The sequence below is a fragment of the Cricetulus griseus genome, chromosome 4 (assembly GCF_003668045.3).
Source record: "Cricetulus griseus strain 17A/GY chromosome 4, alternate assembly CriGri-PICRH-1.0, whole genome shotgun sequence".
In the NCBI taxonomy this organism is placed as follows: Eukaryota; Metazoa; Chordata; class Mammalia; order Rodentia; family Cricetidae; genus Cricetulus; species Cricetulus griseus.
Genome location: NC_048597.1, coordinates 220,972,712 through 220,990,741, shown reverse-complemented (window position 1 = coordinate 220,990,741; position 18,030 = coordinate 220,972,712). Strand labels below are relative to the sequence as shown.

At 43.2% G+C, this 18,030-nt stretch overlaps 1 protein-coding gene across 2 annotated transcripts in view; it reads left to right on the top strand.

Annotated features, from left to right (window-relative positions):
* Pdcd6ip (programmed cell death 6 interacting protein) overlaps window positions 1-16,647 on the top strand; it is a 51,928-nt gene extending 35,281 nt beyond the window's left edge. For both annotated transcript variants that reach the window (XM_027415270.2, XM_027415271.2), the window contains exons 12-18: window positions 735-904; window positions 7,697-7,945; window positions 9,201-9,335; window positions 10,590-10,684; window positions 13,767-13,890; window positions 14,738-14,922; window positions 15,736-16,647. In XM_027415270.2, coding sequence (XP_027271071.1) covers window positions 735-904; window positions 7,697-7,945; window positions 9,201-9,335; window positions 10,590-10,684; window positions 13,767-13,890; window positions 14,738-14,922; window positions 15,736-15,910 — 1,133 coding nt within the window. In that variant the 3' untranslated portion in view covers window positions 15,911-16,647. The remainder of the gene's footprint in view (window positions 1-734; window positions 905-7,696; window positions 7,946-9,200; window positions 9,336-10,589; window positions 10,685-13,766; window positions 13,891-14,737; window positions 14,923-15,735) is intronic.
* The last annotated feature ends 1,383 nt before the right edge of the window (window positions 16,648-18,030 follow it).

Here is an 18,030-nt window from a genome sequence, read left to right as displayed (position 1 = left end):
TGCAAGTAAATTCCCACTTTATCCGGATTTGTTTTTAAATTAGACTCAGTTGTAAACTAATTTTTAGTGAACTTTGTATGACTAATGAAAACACAGGTATTTCCCTTGGTTAACAAAGACAAAGACAAAACGGTAATGAAACTCATCTAGGTTCACTGTGACAAGTGGGAGTTAAGCTGGTTTTGTGAGTCTCAAGCTTTTCCAGTGTTACAAAAACACACATGAAGTGATATGTATGGTCTGGTCATTCCTTTTTTGACTTAGTAGAGAGTCCTAGGTGGGTAACAAATGAACCTTAACAGCTACTTTGAAATAGATTATGCTTTATAAGAAGTCAATTATTAAGAGTTGTGTTTACAGTAAATAGTATCTTCATTGTAGCTGGAAATGTTGTCTTTGTCAGTTTTCAGATGGATCTTCTTTTCTTTGCAGTGAGGTTACCCTGAGAGAGTAGTACTTTTTCATGGCTTTTAATGTCTGATGTGAGTGACTCCTGTCTGTATTCATGAGTTGTAGAAAGAAGCTAGACAAATGTCAGTCTTCTTTCACTTGGTAAATGTTAGCCAAGTGACAACAATTACTGTGCCCCAGCTCCATAAGTAATTTTGTAGAAGATGAGGTTTATTGTCTAGTGAACTAGGGCCCACAGAGGGGGAAGGGGGATCAAGCTGGGGGCCAGGGCTTTAAAATACAGTCAACCCCATCAGCCTGAGTTCTGGAAACTCTTTCCTCAGAGGGATCCAAATTCAGAGCAGTTTTAGATAAAGCTGTGCAAGCAGACGGAAATGTGAAAGAGCGCTACCAGTCCCATCGAGACACCATCGCACTTCTGTGTAAGCCGGAACCTGAGCTGAATGCGGCCATCCCCTCTGCAAACCCAGCAAAGACCATGCAGGGCAGCGAGGTGAGGAGAAGGAGGACTTGCTCTGGGTGGGCCTGTGTTTATGGAACTGGTTCAAGCTGCAGGGTCTTCCTGTTACCTTCTAAACAATGAAGAATGGGGCTTGAGGTGTAGCCTCATCTTGGAGCACTTGCTTAGCCTGCAGCAGACTTTGGGTTTGATTCCAAGTACCACACAATCATGCATACACACACAGAGACAAATAAACACTTGCAGAAGTGAATTAGGGTTGTTATGTCTAAACTAGTATTATATACATTGTGTGATGCAGAATTATTAACATCCTGCTATTTTCATTTGTTATTCCTTTTGTGAGTTGGGTGCTAAAGTTCTAGGTATTTCATATGGTATCAGTGTTCAGTTTTTATAAAAGAGGGAATCTTGGAAAGAATAGAAACTTCCCTTGAAGTACAAAATATGGGTAAGCCTTATAACTACAGTTTCTTTTTTTCTTATGATTTTCTGTCATATTCCAGTTGGGTCTGGTTTGAAGGGAAAATTGGCCAAGGTATGCAAATTAGTAAATGGGCAACATCATGATGATATTTATTTTATTTGTGGGTTTTTTTGTTTGTTTGTTTTCAGAGACAGGGTTTCTCTGTTTTGTTTTGGAGCCTGTCCTGGAAGTCACTCTATAGACCAGGCTGGCCTCAAACTCACAGAGATCCGCCTGCCTCTGCCTCCCGAGTGCTGGGACTAAAGGCGTGCGCCACCAACACCCGGCAGTATGTTTTTTTTTTTTTTAATTATTTTCATTGATGTGCAATGGTGTTTTGCCTGTATGTATATCTATGAAGGTGCCAGATTCCCTGGAATTGGAACTGCCATGTGGGTGCTGGGAATTAAATCAGGTCCTCTGAAAGATTAGCCAGGGCTCTTAACCGCAGAGCCGTCTCTGCAGCCCCCATGATGCTATTTCTAATGACGGCAGTAAAGAGAAACCCACAGAGCCTCTGATTAGGGAAGTCCTAAAGAGGAGAGAAAGTGCAGGTGTAATCTAGTGGTGGCCACTGTAAGGTAGAGTGATGTAGCAGGATAAGATAGATGTTCTTTGGTGTGCAGGAAATAAGCCTGGCCAGGAAACAAACACTATTGAAAAGGATGCGTTTCCTGGGGTGGTAAATTTCTAAAGTAGTTGATACTGTTCTTCTCTTTATATAGAAGAAGTTTACATATTCTAGCAAGACTTACAGTATGAGATATTATATTGAGTACTTTGAAAAATTAGCAAATGAATCATAGAGATAATTGAGATAAGTAAATGGCCGGCCCTCATTTGTCTTAATTTGTGGTCCAGGGTGGACACTAGTCACGTACAAAGATGACAATGATAGGGTAGAAGTTTATAAACTCAGTAGGAAAAGCATAAGGAGTTTTTGGGCTGTAGACGGGTGGATTCTTACATTTTAGTAGTGTGGGGTGCCTGGTTTGGGCACTCTTCTTGGGAAGTCAGCATATCTGTGAAAACAGAGGCAGAGAAAGTGGACCAAGTTAGCTAAGTGTCTTAAACGCGGTAGAAGAGCAGACCATGCTCCAGAGCAGGGAAGGGCTGCAGAGCCGAATGTCTGAGGGGCTCAGGTCTACAGGACTGACTGACCAGGAATTTCCACTAACTGTTTGAAGACCAAGGGATCTCAACAAGAGCATAGCTCCAGGGAATAGCAACAAAATCCCATAGGCCTACCCTGTGGTGCTGAGTTAAACCTAGGGCCTGCTGCACATTATACAGGCATTCTGCAATTGAGTTGTGTCCCCAGATTACCCCCAGTCCCCCTTTTTTGAGGCAAGGTCTTGCTGCATTGCCTATTTAACTTGTAGCCAGCCTGTGTCAGTGTCCTGGCAAAGCACGGGGTTGACTCTGGGCTTGTGCATGCTGGGCAAGTGTGCTGGGGGAGCATGCTGGGTAAGCGTGCCATTGCAGGGCTTCATCCCCAGCCTTTGCATTGGTTTTCTTTTCCTTTTTCTCTTTCTGATTTCAGAGAAAGATATTATGTGACTTATTCTTTCTGGTGTCTTTTTTTTTTTTCTTCCCATGCTGGGGATTGAAACCAAAGCTTTTATGTTCCATAACCCCAGCCCCATTGGTGCTGTGTTGATAAAATTATACAGCTGTTGTCTTTTGATTTCTCTTTCAATGGAAAAGCAGAAATGGTTTGTGTTAAGCAAATATCAGAATTAGTAAGCCTTTACTTGTTGCCATTTTATTAATTTATATTAATAAAAATATATTCAAACTTTTTATTAATTTTTAATACCATCACACATGGGGATAAAGTCTTTTATAATCAACACTAAGTTACTGTTTTGAAGTTGGATTTCCTGATAGAGGTGGCCAGAAAATGTTCGGCACTGTATTTATGTATCATGAGCCTCTGTGACAAGTGTGACATGTTATAAAGCTGTTTCAAATTGTTGTCATAAAAGTTGATGATAGTTTTACCCAGGGCGTTTGATAAAACAGCCATTTGAAAGCCAGGCATGGTGGTGCTTGCCTAGGCAGAGGCAGGTGTGTATCTGTGAGTTCCAGGCCAACCTGGTCTATATAGTGAGGTCTAGCCCAGCCAGGCTGTTTGATGAGACTGTGTCTTAAATATGTGTTTCTTGTTTTTTTTTCTTTGACTCGTTCTCATTTGTTTGTTTTGTCCTATTCCAATTTGTTTCTGTTTTATCTTATTATTGATTCTTAGATGCCTGTGTTCTAAGGAGAGACAGAAAGGGGGTGAATCTGGATGGATGGGGAGGTGTGAGGAACCGGGATAGCTGGGGGAGGTGTGATCAGAATGTATGCATATATGAAAAAAATTGATTTTTTTAAGTCTTAGAAATATTTATTGGACACTTCTTTTTTGGTTTTGAGAATTTCAGACATGAGTACAATGCTTTTTGATCATATCCACAACTGTCTACACTCCAGTCCTTCGAGTGTCCACTCCTCAAATCTTCCTCTTAAATTAATGTTCTCTTCTATAATTACTATCACTGAATATATGTGAACATATATGATCTAATTAATGTTTTCTATGTACTACATGTAAGACTGAAAATGTGGAACAGATACACAATAGAATTATTTTTTCCTATTACTGAAAATATTCTTTTCTCATACAATATATCTTGATTATAGTTTCCCTTCTCTCTATTCCTCCGAGTTTCCCCTCCCCTCCCCTCCCCCCCCTCCCCTCCCCTCCTCCCCTCCCCTCCCCCTCCCCTCCCTTCTCCTTTCTCCCTTCTCCCCCTTCCCTCTCCTCTCCCTCTCCTTCCCTCCCCTCCCTTCTCCTCTCTCCCTTCCCTTCTCCCCTCTCCCTCCCCTTCTCCTCCCTCCCTCTCCCTCCCTCTCCTCCTCCTTCTCCTTCCCTTCCCCTCTCCTTCCCCTCCCCTCCCTTCCCCTCCCTCCCTCCTCCTCCCCTCCCTTCCCCTCCCCTCCCTCCCTTCTCCTTTCCCTTCCCCTCCCTTCTCCTCCCTCCCTCCCTTCCCTCCCCTCCCCTTCTCCTTCCCTCCCTCCCCCTCCCCTCCCCTTCTCCTTCCCTCCCCTTTCCTCCCGCTCCCTTCCCCTCCCTTCCCCTCCTTTCCCCTCCCCTTTCCCCCCCTCCTTCTCCTTCTCCCTCCCTCCCTTCCCTTCCCCTCCCTTCCCTCCCCCCTCCCTCCCCTCCCTTCCCTCCCTTCCCTCCCCTCCCCTCCCTCCTCCCTTCCCTTCCCTCCCCTCCTTCTTCCCTCCCTTCTCCCTCCCTCCCCTCCCCTCCCCTCCCTTCTCCCCCTCTCTCCCTCCCCTTCCCCTCCCCTCCCCTCCCCTCCCCTTCTGTCTCTCATCAGAAGGGAACAGTTTTCTAAGAGATAACAAGCATGATGAAATAAAGTATGATAAGATGAAGCAAAAGCTGTCCTATTGAAGTTGGCCATAGAGCCCAACAGGAGGAAGAGTCTCAAGCGCAGACACAGGAGTCACAGACCCCCTCATTCTCACAGTCAGGAGTCCCATAGAGACCCTGAGCTGCCGGCTCTAATATACACACAGAGGACCTGTTGAAGGTCAGTGCAGGCCCTGTGCTCGCTGCTGCAGTCCCATCTCTCTGTGCTCGGACGCACCTTGCTCAGTTGATCCAGAGGGCCTTGTTCTCCTGGTGTTCTCCATCCCCTCTGGCTCTCTTTTTGTTTTTTTGAGACAGGGTTTCTCTGTGGCTTTGGATGCTGTCCTGGAACTCTCTCTTGTAGACCAGGCTGGCCTTGAACTCACAGAGACCCACCTGCCTCTGCCTCCCGAGTGCTGGGATTAAAGGCGTGCACCACCAATGCCTGGCTCCCCTCTGGCTCTTAACAATCTTTTCACCTCTTTGGAGGGATTCCCTGGAGCTCTCCAGTTTAGACTCTGTCCACATAATGTCTGGCTGTGGGTCTCTGCTCTGTTACCATCTACTGCCTGAGGAAGCCTCTCTGATGGTGACTGGATAAGACATTGATCTATGAGTATAGCAGAATATCATTAGGAATCATTTTATTGATTAAAAATATGTTTTCAATAAAAGAGAGGAAAAAAGCCAAACCAAACATGTAGCCATTTGAAATGATTATTGAATTGATAAAGTTGATGGAGATGTTTTTCTGTTATTGTAAAGAAGGCTATTACCTATTTCCCATCAATCTCTTTGGGCATCTAGTGTCATGTGTTGACAGTCTGAAAGGTGCTCAGACTGCTGGGAATATGTGTTTGCAGGTCCTTCTGCTGGATGTTGTTGTCTGAAGCTGTGTGTTCTTCTCTCCTGCTCTCTGTCCTCTTCTAAGACAATGTCTCATTAGCTCAGGCTGCCTTTGGATTTGCTGTGTAGCTAAGGATAACCTCCTGCCTCCACCTCTTAGTGGATTACTGGCTTGCTGACCACAATTGGGTCAATGGAGTCTCAGGGCCTTGTCCATGGTACTGAGCTACTTCTCCAACACGGGGATCTAAACCACACTCAGGCACTTTAAACATTGTAGGCATACCCTTTCCTCTTGTTTTTTGTTTTTAAGAATTATTTTTATTATATTTTATTTATATTAGGTGTATCTGTTTGCGTGTGGGTGTTTTAGTTAACTTTTCTTTTTGTTTTTAAAAGATTTATTTACTTATTATGTATACAGTATTCATGGGACAGAAGAGAACACCAGATCTCATTACAGATGGTTGTGAGCCACCATGTGGTGGTTGGGAATTGAACTCAGGACCTCTGGAAGAGTAGGCAGTGCTCTTAACCCCTGAGCCATCTCTCCAGCCCTGAGGAAAGGGTTTTTTTTCTTTGGCTTACACTTCCACATTGCTCTTCACCACTGAAGGAAGTCAGGATGGGAACTCAAACAGGGCAGAATCCTGGAAGCAGAAGCTGATATAGAAGCCATGGAGGGGTGCTGCTTACTGGCTTGCTCAGCCTGCTTTCTTCTAGAACCCAGGACCAGTAGCCCAGGGATGGCCCACAATGGACTGGGTCCTTCCCCATTGATTACTAATTTAGAAAATGCCTTACAGCTGGATCTCCTGGAGGCATTTCCTCAACTGAGGCTCCTTCCTCTCTGTTGACTGTAGCTTGTGTCAAGTTGACACACAAAACCAGCCAGTACAGCGGGTATCCGCACATAAGATGTTGAATCCCCTAGAGTTGGAGCCACAGACAGTTGTAAGCTGCCCCATGTGGATGCTGTGAATTGAACTCAAGTCCTATGGAAGAGTAACAAGTGCTCTTAATTTTTAAGTCACCTCTCTAGCTGTCTCTCTAGGTTTTTCAGTTAGCGGATGTTTATTAACAAGTACCAAGAAGGCTCATCACTGTATACCAGAGGTGTGTTGTGGGGATCCAAACTCAGGCCCTAATGTTTACCCATGAGCCATCTTCCCAGCCTTCCCAAAATACAGTGTTTTTCCAACATTTAAAGCTTACATGCCCTACTGCACCTGGCCCAGTAAAAGATATGACAATTAAAGAGGTACCTTAAATTCACTAAATAAATGAGAATGTAATCCCTGATCTATTTCACATGGTAGATCTTCTTCTTTTTTAAAATCTGTCTGAATGCTTAGATTTCTAAGCCTCTATGTACTTCAAAATGTACCCAAGGTTTACAGTTGTACCACAAAGCTCAGGTGCCAGGTAGCAATGGCTGTGTGTTGGGCTCTGCCTGTGCAGGAAATTATGTTGAAATTATGTTGAATTTCATATGGACACCTTGATCTTTACAGATGTCTTGAAATAGGTACTTTTTTCATTCTGCGAATGAGTCGATTTAGCTTTCCAGGAATTCACTTTCCCTGGTTATACAGTCACTAAGTCCATCATGCAGATTACTAGTATCCCAGTGTTAAAGTACTGTTTTCTTTCCTTCTTTTGAAACAGTGATTCTAGGGATTGAATCCAGGGCCTCGTGCATGTTAGGCAAGCCCAAAACCATGAACTGTATTCCCAGCCCTGAAATCTAAATCTTCCTTTCCTCCCCCCTCCCCCCCACCCTTTTGAGACAGGCGCTCTCTATGTAGACTTGGCTGGCCTGGAACTTTGTAGTTCAGGCTGGCCTTAAATTCAGTTCTCCTCCTGCCCAAGCCTCCCAGTGCTGGAACTAAGGCATGCAACACCAAACCTAGTTTGAAGTATTTTCTTCGCTGTAGCTGTTTCACTTTGATAGGTCCATCTGTTTCCAAAAGTTTCAAGTTTTGAATATTGAAAAAATGTTCAGTTCCCAAGAGGCAGTGCGGATGGAGGGAGTGCGATCCTCAGCTTGAGTTTTGTTACCAGGGATGCGCTACCACTGACCATGCCTGTGTTTGTTGTTTAGGTTGTAAATGTCTTAAAATCCTTATTATCAAGTCTTGATGAACTAAAGAAGGAAAGAGAGGGTCTTGAGAATGACCTGAAGTCAGTGAATTTTGACATGACAAGCAAGTTTTTGACAGCTCTGGCCCAGGATGGCGTGATAAATGAGGAGGCCCTTTCTGTCACTGAGCTGGATCGGATTTATGGTGGTCTAACAGCTAAAGTTCAAGAGTCTCTGAAGAAACAGGAGGAACTTCTAAAAAATATACAGGTAAATTTATGTGTTTAATAGGAGGTGTGTTCCAGACCTATGAAGAATTCACAGAGAGTATGGTATATCTTCATAGTTTGGAGAAATAAAGGATCTTTACAGCCAGGTTGGCGTGTGACATAGGTGGATCTCAAAGCTTGCCTGCCATCCTTGTGGGTCACCTTTGAGAGTGCTGGGGTTAAGATTAAGAGCAGCACAGTTGTATTCAACTGGTATGTGTGAGGTTCTAGGTTCAGTTCCAGTAACAGGAGCAAAGTTACCTCTCTGGATAGGGTGCTACACGCTGCTTAGAAAGCCTTCAGACACATTTTTTTTCCAAACCATTTTTAGTGTTTCTTTTTTTTGTTTGTTTTTCGAGACAGGGTTTCCTTGTGTAGCTTTGGAGCCTGTCCTGGCACTCGCTCTGGAGACCAGGCTGGCCTTGAACTCACAGAGATCCGCCTGCCTCTGCCTCCCGAGTGCTGGGATTAAAGGTGTGCGCCACCAACGCCTGGCTCTAGTGTTTCCTTTTTATTTTTCTTGCCACATGTAGGGAAGAATCAAAATTAGTGGGAACCACTAATGCCTGTAGAATAGTCTGGCTAATATATAATAGACTTTAGTTATGTCTAAGACTTTATCAGTGAATGTGCAGAATTCTGTAGTGGTAAAGGTATTCAAAATCATCAGTTCCTATCCAGGTACTTTTTATGTTATAGAATGATAGAGATTGGTAACCATTATTGATTATATGTTGCTATCATTGAATTTGTGATATTTTCACTTAAGGAAAAAAGTCAAAACAGTATACTGACAGGAACAAATTCCAGGTATTTTTTGTAATTTTGCATGTCAGCAATCATGACTTCCTAATTGGAAAAGATATCAATACATTTTTTGTTGTTTTATTTTTGTTCTTTGAGGTGTTCTTACTATGTAGCCCTGGCAGGCTTAATGTTTTTAGACATACAATTGTTTCTGCCTCCCCAATCTTGGGATTAAAGGTGTGTACCACTACATCTGACCACGGCACAAATATTTTGATTGGCTATCAAATGACTTAGGGGATAACAGAATTGATGACCTGAGTTCAATCCCTGGGGCCTATGTGGTGGAAGAAGAGAAAGTTGTCTTCTGACCTTCTGATATGTACTGACCCACATGCACACCCACACACGTACACATGTATGCAATACAGAATAAACAAGAAAATTTAAAATCATTTTAAGCTGAATTGAATTTATAAGTAAATATACACTTTGTGTCTTTTACCAAGGTCTCACACCAAGAATTTTCTAAAATGAAGCAGTCTAACAATGAAGCTAACCTAAGAGAAGAAGTTCTGAAGAACTTGGCAACTGCATATGACAACTTTGTTGAACTTGTAGCTAACTTGAAGGAGGGCACAAAGGTATGCATGCACACAAGACAGGCTGGAGCTAACTAGCCCAGACCCAACAGGCCAGCTGGGATGCTAGTGACTGTGCATTTGATTTGCTGTTGTACTGATGTCTTTTGCTTCTGTCGGGCTTCAGAGCGAGGATGCTCAGCAGAGGCAGCAGCATTTTGGTGGAACTTTGAGGAATAAACTGTAGAGAAGGACTTAAGTGCTGCAGGGAGCAGGAATTAGAGCTATCAGAAGCCAGCGACGTCTTCATTACACAGCTGCTTGTGGCTGATTTTTGGTGGAAGGGGACACATGGCTTTGATCTCTTGTGCTGGTGGTGTGATGGGGACAGACATGTGACCTGCCCGAGTGTCAAAAGTAGTTTTCAGATATGTTCTAAGTACATTCCTTGCTTTGTTCGTTAAAGGGTCTAGAGAAATGCTTTTATTGTAATATGTATTTTATAAATATAATTTACCCCCTGACTGTTCTGTTTTGCTTTTGAGAGAAGTGACTTTTTTTTTTTTTTTTTTAGACAGGGTTTCTCTGTGGCTTTGGAGGTTGTCCTGGAACTTACTCTGTAGACCAGGCTGGTCTCAAACTCACAGAGATCCACCTGCCTCTGCCTCCCGAGTGCTGGGATTGATTAAAGGCGTGTGCCACCAACACCTGGCTGAGAGAAGTGATTTTTAAGTTTTCAGATACAAGTTTCCTTCTGGTTCTTAACTCCATGATGATTACTGAATAAGGTCACTTTGATGGGATGCAGTGTTTATTCCCAGTGGCCCTTTGAATAGACAGCACTGTAAAGCCTTGGTGTGAGGGGAAGGTTGAGGCCATTCCTTAGGACTCAGTGCTTTGTTCAAGTAGATGAGTGGAGGATTCTCCAGAGAGCCTTGGGTATTATCTTCAGTGACGTCTCATTTTCAGGGTTAGTGTACAGGTTTAACTCAGCATGACAGCAGATTTAGTTATACTTAATAGTTGGTTTTTGTATAGGGATTGGGAACATGTGCACAGTTATGATACTTGTAACTTACAGTCATTTAATATTTAGTGCCAGTATTCTGTGAACATGATCTCATTAGTTTTATTTTCCTTACCACCCCTAGGTCATATTTAGTCCTAAGTTACTCAGTTGGTAGTATGAATGTATCTCATGTAAATGCTTTCAGCTTTAGTCTCAGCAACACTGCTAAGTTATTATTGTTAGAATGTATTTTTCCCTAGATTAAAATTGCTTTTTAATTATTATTTGTATTTGCTCTTTGCTTATAGTTTTACAACGAGCTGACTGAAATCTTGGTCAGGTTCCAGAACAAATGCAGTGACATAGTGTTTGCACGGAAGACAGAGAGAGATGAGCTCTTGAAGTGAGTTTGTTTGTGTGTGGGATTGTACGTAAAGCTTCTTTCTTGTGTGTGGGATGAATTGGGTGGTGCTTTTGCAGGATTCCCCTTCCCTCTTTTGAATATTTCACAGAGTCATAGGCATCTTGATCCGGGATGAAAGAGTGAAGGAGCAGAAACCCAAGGTGTGGAAGCACAGAGGTGAAATAGCTCAGGAGTAGTAACCTGGGCAGATGGGTAGACACTTGAGAAATAGCACTGTCCCTTCTGCACGAGCCACTGAGAAAGCTGGGCCTGTAATAGAGGACCCACCCAGTGGGTCATTTGGAGGAAGTTGACCCATGTTCACACAAAGGTGCTGTGTCTAGGTTGTGAGCAAGGGAACAGAATGTAGCAGCCTTTGACTAACACCTTAAGGAAGGGGAGATAGCCTTCCCCTGGCACCAGACTTTTATTTGGTAACCTGTGACTTCTGTGAGAACACTATCCCCTATGTAGGGTAACCCCAATCAACCCCTCACACATACAGAAACACACATATATGCACCCATGTGTGAATATACATGTACATATGTCTACATATATTTAGGAAGCTTATAAACTTGTATGTTCTGAATGGCTCTTTTGAATACCCCTAGTGTTTAGCTACCCCCCCCATTCCTTGTCCTCCCCACTTACACTTCCCTGCATATTCCCTCCTCTTTCATGTCACCTGTGCTCTATTAACCCTACCTCCCTTAAGATCTTTCTCTCTCTCCCCCCAGTGGCCCCTTTCTAGTCTCCCAGCTTGTACAGGTACTCCAGGTAAACACACAAGTCTAAAGTGAGTGAGAACATTGCATATTGGTCTTTCTGGATCTGGGTTGACTTCAATTAGTGTAATTTTATTCAGTTACGTCCAATTGCCTGCAAATTTCATAATTTCACAGTTAATTGAAATCTTTTAATCAAAGGCAGAGCATTTGAAATAATTGAATGCTTTCACCTGTACTTCATTTTCTTTTCACAAGTGATTTAAAACACTGGTGTCAGTGGTAGTGGTTGGTGGGCACAGCAATTGTGGCATTTTACCTTTGCTGTTTTACATTATTGAGCTGTGACTTAATAGCTTTGATTTATATCATTAACTGTGTAGGAAATTCTCAGTTGCCCATGAATATGTTAATTATTAGAGTTTATTAAAGGAAAAGTCTTACATTAAGGCTTTATAGTATATGTATATATTTTAGATCTTCCAAAGTCTGACACTTAGAGTATTAATAGCGACTAGAATGTCCCCATTTGTAAGCAGTATTTACTTACATTAAGTACTTAACATCTTTTTGTTTTAATGAAGATAGTATGTCTGTCTTCTGTCTGGGGCCTTTGTGGCATATGAGGGGTGGCTGTGTGATAAGGGTGATGGTGACTTTGTGACCATTGGTCCTGGTGTAGATATGACCGAGCCCTGAGTGACTGATGGCCATCATGTGTCACTGGAGTGTGTGGACCTTAAGGTTTAATGAGATTTTTGAAGTTAATTTTAATTTACTATTTGAAGAGACTTTATGTCTGTCTCTTAACATGTCTATGTTTTGATGTCTTTTCAATAATGTATTTTTTGTCAGTTTATGCTAGTGACAGATTACTTTAATGATACATTATTACATTAGCTTTTAACATAAAATAGACCAGTGCCACGTGTCTTTTACAGGTTAAAAATTGTTCCAGAAATTTACTTAATTATTTGCATACTTAGCTTATCTTTATTTTGTCCTCTTGTTTGTTTGTTTGAGAGAGGCTTTTGCTACACAGCTAGGGCTGGCCCCAAACTTGTGATCTTCTGCCTCTACCTTCCTGGTGCTGGGATTTATTTTGTGTGATACTGATGTCATACTTGGAATGAAACATTAGCCCAGCATCTGAGTGGGTTGTAATTCTTTGACAACTGTGCTACTATGTTACAATAAATCTTTCTGCCATAAGCCTCCAAGCAAGCGCTCTATGCCAGCCTCCCACCTGAGTCAGGGCCTCAATTAATGCACAGAGAGACTTGCATTAGGTACAATGCTGCTTGGCCAGTGACTAGGATTGTCATCTGTTAGCTCAGTCTCAATTATCATAAATCTATATATTTTATAAGACTTATCGGACGCCTTATTGGCGTCCCTCCTTGCTGGTGGATCACATCGCGCCGCTGGAGGAAGAGCGGAGGGGAAAAGGGGACACTTCCTGTTTCTCCTTGCTAAAATATGAGTCTCGTTGCTGTGTCACTTCCTGCCTGGATCACCACTTCTCTACTACATTTCCCAGAATCCTGTTTGACTCCTAGTCCTGTCTAACTTGCTGTTTCATTGGCCAAACAGAACTTTATTCAACAATCAATAAGATAAACATATACAGAAGTACTTCCCATCACGACTAGTTTTTTGATTTGTAGTTAACTCCTATTAGATAAGAAGCAATCTTCTAAGGCTGCTTTCCTAGTTAAAACATCCTTATTTGAGTTGTGTAGATGGAGTTTCTGTTCCACCCTGTTCTGCTGCCCTTCAGTCCCAAATAAACTCAGAGGCTTATTTTAATTATAAACTGTTTGGCCAATGGCTCCTAAAGCTTCTTAATGGCTAACTCTTTCTTAATTATTAACCCAGTTCTATAAGTCTATGTATGTCCATGTAGTCTTGGCTTACTGGAGAATGCCTGGCATCCTGTCTTTACATGGTGTCTCTCTGTTGACTTCTCCCTGTATTCTCTCCCTAGAATTCTCCTCATCTGGTAGTCCTGCCTATACTGTCTGCCTGGCTACTGGCCAATCAGTGTTTTTATTCATGAACCAATAAGAGAAACATATATTAACAACATACAGAAGGACATCACCATCAGAATTGTAACTAAGATAATGAAAAAAAAAACCCTATTCTTTGCTGGTTTTTAGAAGTAGAGTCACACTACAACTTTGTTTAGTTGCAGGATTAAACATGTACTTTCTATGTAGGAATAGGAACATGTTTTAGAATACTGTCATCATTTGGAGGCAGTTTTGCTTAGTATGTGAAGAAAAACAAAAGGAATAATATCTTAGAGGTGTTTTTCATGGTGCCAACCTTAACACTCTGTCTTTCACAAGGGATCTGCAGCAGAGCATTGCCAGAGAACCCAGCGCTCCTTCCATCCCTCCTCCAGCATATCAGGCCTCACCAGCAGGGGGGCATGCCACAGCTCCTCCAACTCCAGCTCCAAGAACCATGCCGGTGAGTGGTGAGCAGGCCAGGCGCCTGCTGCATTCCTTCAGTGGAGGAACTGGTGGTCCCCACCTGTGGTTAGGGACCCAACCTTCTGATAGCATCCAGGGCGTGACACAGCAGCACTCATGAATTTTCACCCCCAGAAGCATTCAGCCTGAGTGAAACAACATCTTTAGCATGGACTCCCCCAGTGAAGTCAGTGCATGAGATGCAGATTTTGAGACTCCTGTTTTCTAAAATACGTGGGAAGATGGGAGGGAGTTGTAGGTGAGAGTAAACAGTTCATTACAGACTCTCTGGCATAGGAACTTTGGTTTGAATTTGGTTCACAAAAGCAGCCACAGGAGACCTTTCTTCCAGGTGAGTAGGGAACTTGGATCTGGAGTAGATGATTGCCAGTCTTAGGGAGCAGCGTGATTGTTTTGGTGACATGCTGAGGGTGGATGTCTGCAGGGCTGGTGCTGTGACACTGGCAGCTTCAGATGGTTCTACAGACAAAGAAGACAGGGTAGTGTTAACAATTGCTGAGTTTTGTCACGATGTGTGCAATTTCGTGTTTCAAAAATTTTCACAAGCTTAAAGCTTTTGTAAAAAGAATTTGGGGCCTGTCAGTAGGTCCAGTAGTGAGTCTGAGTGTTGGTGGAGACCGCGTTAGCATCAGGAGGAGCAGGGGCTCTTCAGAGGTGGGAGAGCAGCTCCTGGCCACGTTCTAGACTAGTAAGCTAATGTTTAAGAGCGAGAGTTGAGGGGTGTGTGGTTGAATGGCCAGGACACCGTGCTCTCCTTTCTTTTAGGCAGCAGCATCTGAGAGTCACACCGCACATCCCGTATCATTGCTTCTTCTCTCTTGCAGCCTGCGAAGCCCCAGCCTCCAGCCCGGCCTCCACCTCCTGTGCTTCCTGCAAACCGAGTCACCCCTGCTGCTGCTGCTCCCACAGGGGCAGGGGTTGCTTCACCAGCACCAACACAGACCCCTGGCTCTGCTCCCCCTCCACAGGCTCAGGGACCACCGTATCCTACCTATCCAGGATATCCTGGGTAAGGCAGTGACACCCTGTGTCACCAAGAATCGACACATTTCTGGCTATGACTAACCTTTAAAGACAGAGGCTCATCTCTTCTCTGAATACAGGTCTCATAAATTAGCCATGTTGTCAACTTACCCAGAAATTAAAATTGTTATAATTGCTTATTTGAGTGGCCTAACAGCTGTTTCCTAGGTGTCTAGGGTATATATTTTTATGTTTTTGCATCTTTCATTTATATAAACACATCTTCTGTGTGAAATACAGTGCATGGCCCCAGGCTGACTTTCTTAAATGAAGCCAGGATCACAAGGCCTTGTCTTTGTGTCTGTACTCAGGAATCACAGTCTGGTAAACTGACAAATGGAAACTTAGACCGTTATGTGATGTGTTTGAAGACTAGCCTTCTTCATGGAGGTGTCCATTTACTTATTTGTTTGTCTATTTACTTATTTTTTTCTGTGGTGGGGGCTGAATGCAGGTCCTCTGAAGAGCAGCCAGTGCTGGTAACCAGTGAGCCCTCTCTCCAGCCCTGAACAGGAGCATGTTCAGAGAACTTCATTAAATGAGCAGTCTGTTTTTATTCTTCCTTTAGTAGTTGGATTCAACATTGTTATTTTCTGGGCAGTAGTAAAAGTCTGATCATCTTTGATTTAATTAATGACAGGGATGCTTTTCTCTGGAAACAGGTCTACTGTTTCACTCTTCTCTCTTCCTCTAGAAGAATGAAAAGCTCTTGTTGAAAACTGACCATTGTAGAGTAGTGGCATTCACTCTGTCGGACTTCATTCACTGACCCAGTGTTCTGTTTCCTTCTCACCATCAGGTATTGTCAGATGCCCATGCCCATGGGCTACAACCCCTACGCATATGGCCAGTACAACATGCCGTACACGCCAGTGTACCACCAGAGCCCAGGACAGGCTCCGTACCCGGGACCCCAGCAGCCTGCCTACCCCTTCCCTCAGCCCCCACAGCAGTCTTACTATCCACAGCAGTAATGCTGCCACAAGCTGGCAGGTTCCGACCAGAGGGACAGGACAGCAGCCGCCTCAGTGTTCTAAGCCATGTTCCGGTCACTCAAGCGGACTTTGCTCCACCAATTGCCGTGGGTAATGTCTGTCTGTGGCTAACAGCCGAAGCTGGGTCCCACCCCCACATTTGATCGCACTCGGGAGATTTCGCTGCTGTCGCAGTATAAACATTAGGTATAATAGCACTTGAAAAAAAATTACAGTTCATAAAACGTTGCAAATGAGAAATTAAACCTGCAAGTGAAATTAGCATACTTTATAAGATGCAGTTGGAACAAAGATGGTTTAAGTACTGATATTCAAGAAAAAGTTTTCTTTCTCTTTTGGTTTATTGATTTAGTTTAATTTCTATTATGATATTTTGCATAATCAAGGCATTGTAAATCTTATAATTTAAAAATAAATTACTTAAGAACAGTTGTCATTGTTATGTTTTGTCATTGATTCTCATTGCTGTCTTAAGTCCTTTCTGGTATTAGCCTCTGGTTTTGTATGCCCACAGGTTAAATGTGCTGTGTTGAAATGCATGAGCAGGGCCAGTCAGCAGTCAGGGCCAAGGTTGCAGTATGAAAATGTGGAGCTCAGCTCTGCAGTTCATCTGTCTTATGCTGAATAGTCAGCTAAGTTTCAAAAGCCCTTTAATGTGGGAGACACACAACTGTTACCAAAGATTCTTCAAATAAATATAAAATTTTAAAAGTGTACATTTAATGTTTCATTGTTAGATTTTCCAAGAAAGTGGTGCAGATTCTGGTTAAATAGGTAGCTGCCATTGACAGTATGGCCTGATGTGGTAGAGAGCTCTCTGTGCCTTTCTTTCTCGTCCCTGGTTCCACCTGTTCTTATCCTGTGATGTTTAATGCTGAGTGTCTTTGAACGGATCTCAACCCTTCCTTTTAAAATTTCTTCTTATTAAAAAAAATTTTTTTTTTGTGCCTCCTGAAAGCTGAGGTTGTTTTGTAATTGAGGGAGCAACTCAACAGGTCGGTTGCTGGGGACATGCGCTAAGTCTGGAGTGGGCTGCAGCCTCATGAGTGCTCTGACAATGCTTAGCTGCTGTGCAGGCCTCAATGACAATGAGGAGATGCATCCCGGACCGGAAGCCGTGCAGGCAGGATCTCAGGGTCTCGGTGGGCTCTGTCCGTGTGAGGCTTTCCAACACATTATGTGTGTGAGCAAACTCTAATCTGTATTTGTGTTCTGAGTTTAATGCTGATCTTTTCTTGCATTATCATCTCATTTAAATGATACTGTCACTTAGTTCACTGTTGGGTTCATTGACAATTTAGGCTGATATTTAAATGTAAGACTGAAGCTACAATTGTAAATGGGAGTAAATTGGTTTAAAGGAATGTGTGTTTTAAATCACCTTACTTTGTTGTATGCAGAAAACACAAAGATGTGCTGCTTCACCACAGATGACTATTACCTGGAATATCAACATTGGCTTAAAGTCCCATAGCTAAGCCTTGGCAAAACTCCCGGTGAAACATACCCTTGCTCAGCTTCAATGCTCTGGATTACTCAGTGTCTGAGGTGTTTTATGTGAGTTCTCTGTAAATGCATTTAATTTCTCTATTCTCCCCCACTTGAGTATCTTATACTGACAAAGACATTTCCTGAGTTAGGGAGTTCCCAGATTGCTAGTCTATACTCCTTACCAATGCAAAATAGCCACAAAAAAGAAAAAAGAAAAGAAAAGAAAAGAAAAAAAAGGCCTGAATATTCTCTTGGGGAATGGGGGTGGAAGTCTAAAGGAAAGGGTGAGCATATCAGAGAGCCAAAGGTCAGGTCAGCCGCCATTCCCTCACTGCACCGGCTATTCCTGCAGGGTCACAGAGGAAGGAAGAGCAGTGTGGGAGGGGAGACCCCAGGCTCTGGGGCAGCCCCTCTCGGTGGCCTCCTAGCTCAGCGCCTTAGGGAGGCCTCTTGTATGGCAACCCCCCTCTTGCCAGGTCTCATCCTCTAAGTTGCTGAGGATGTTCCACTGATATGCAGTGCTAGGTTTGCCTTCCTAAGCCTGTCTAGTTGGACAGGGGCCTATAGAAAGCCTCTTTCTGTGCCTACTGCCCTTAGAAAATGAGGTG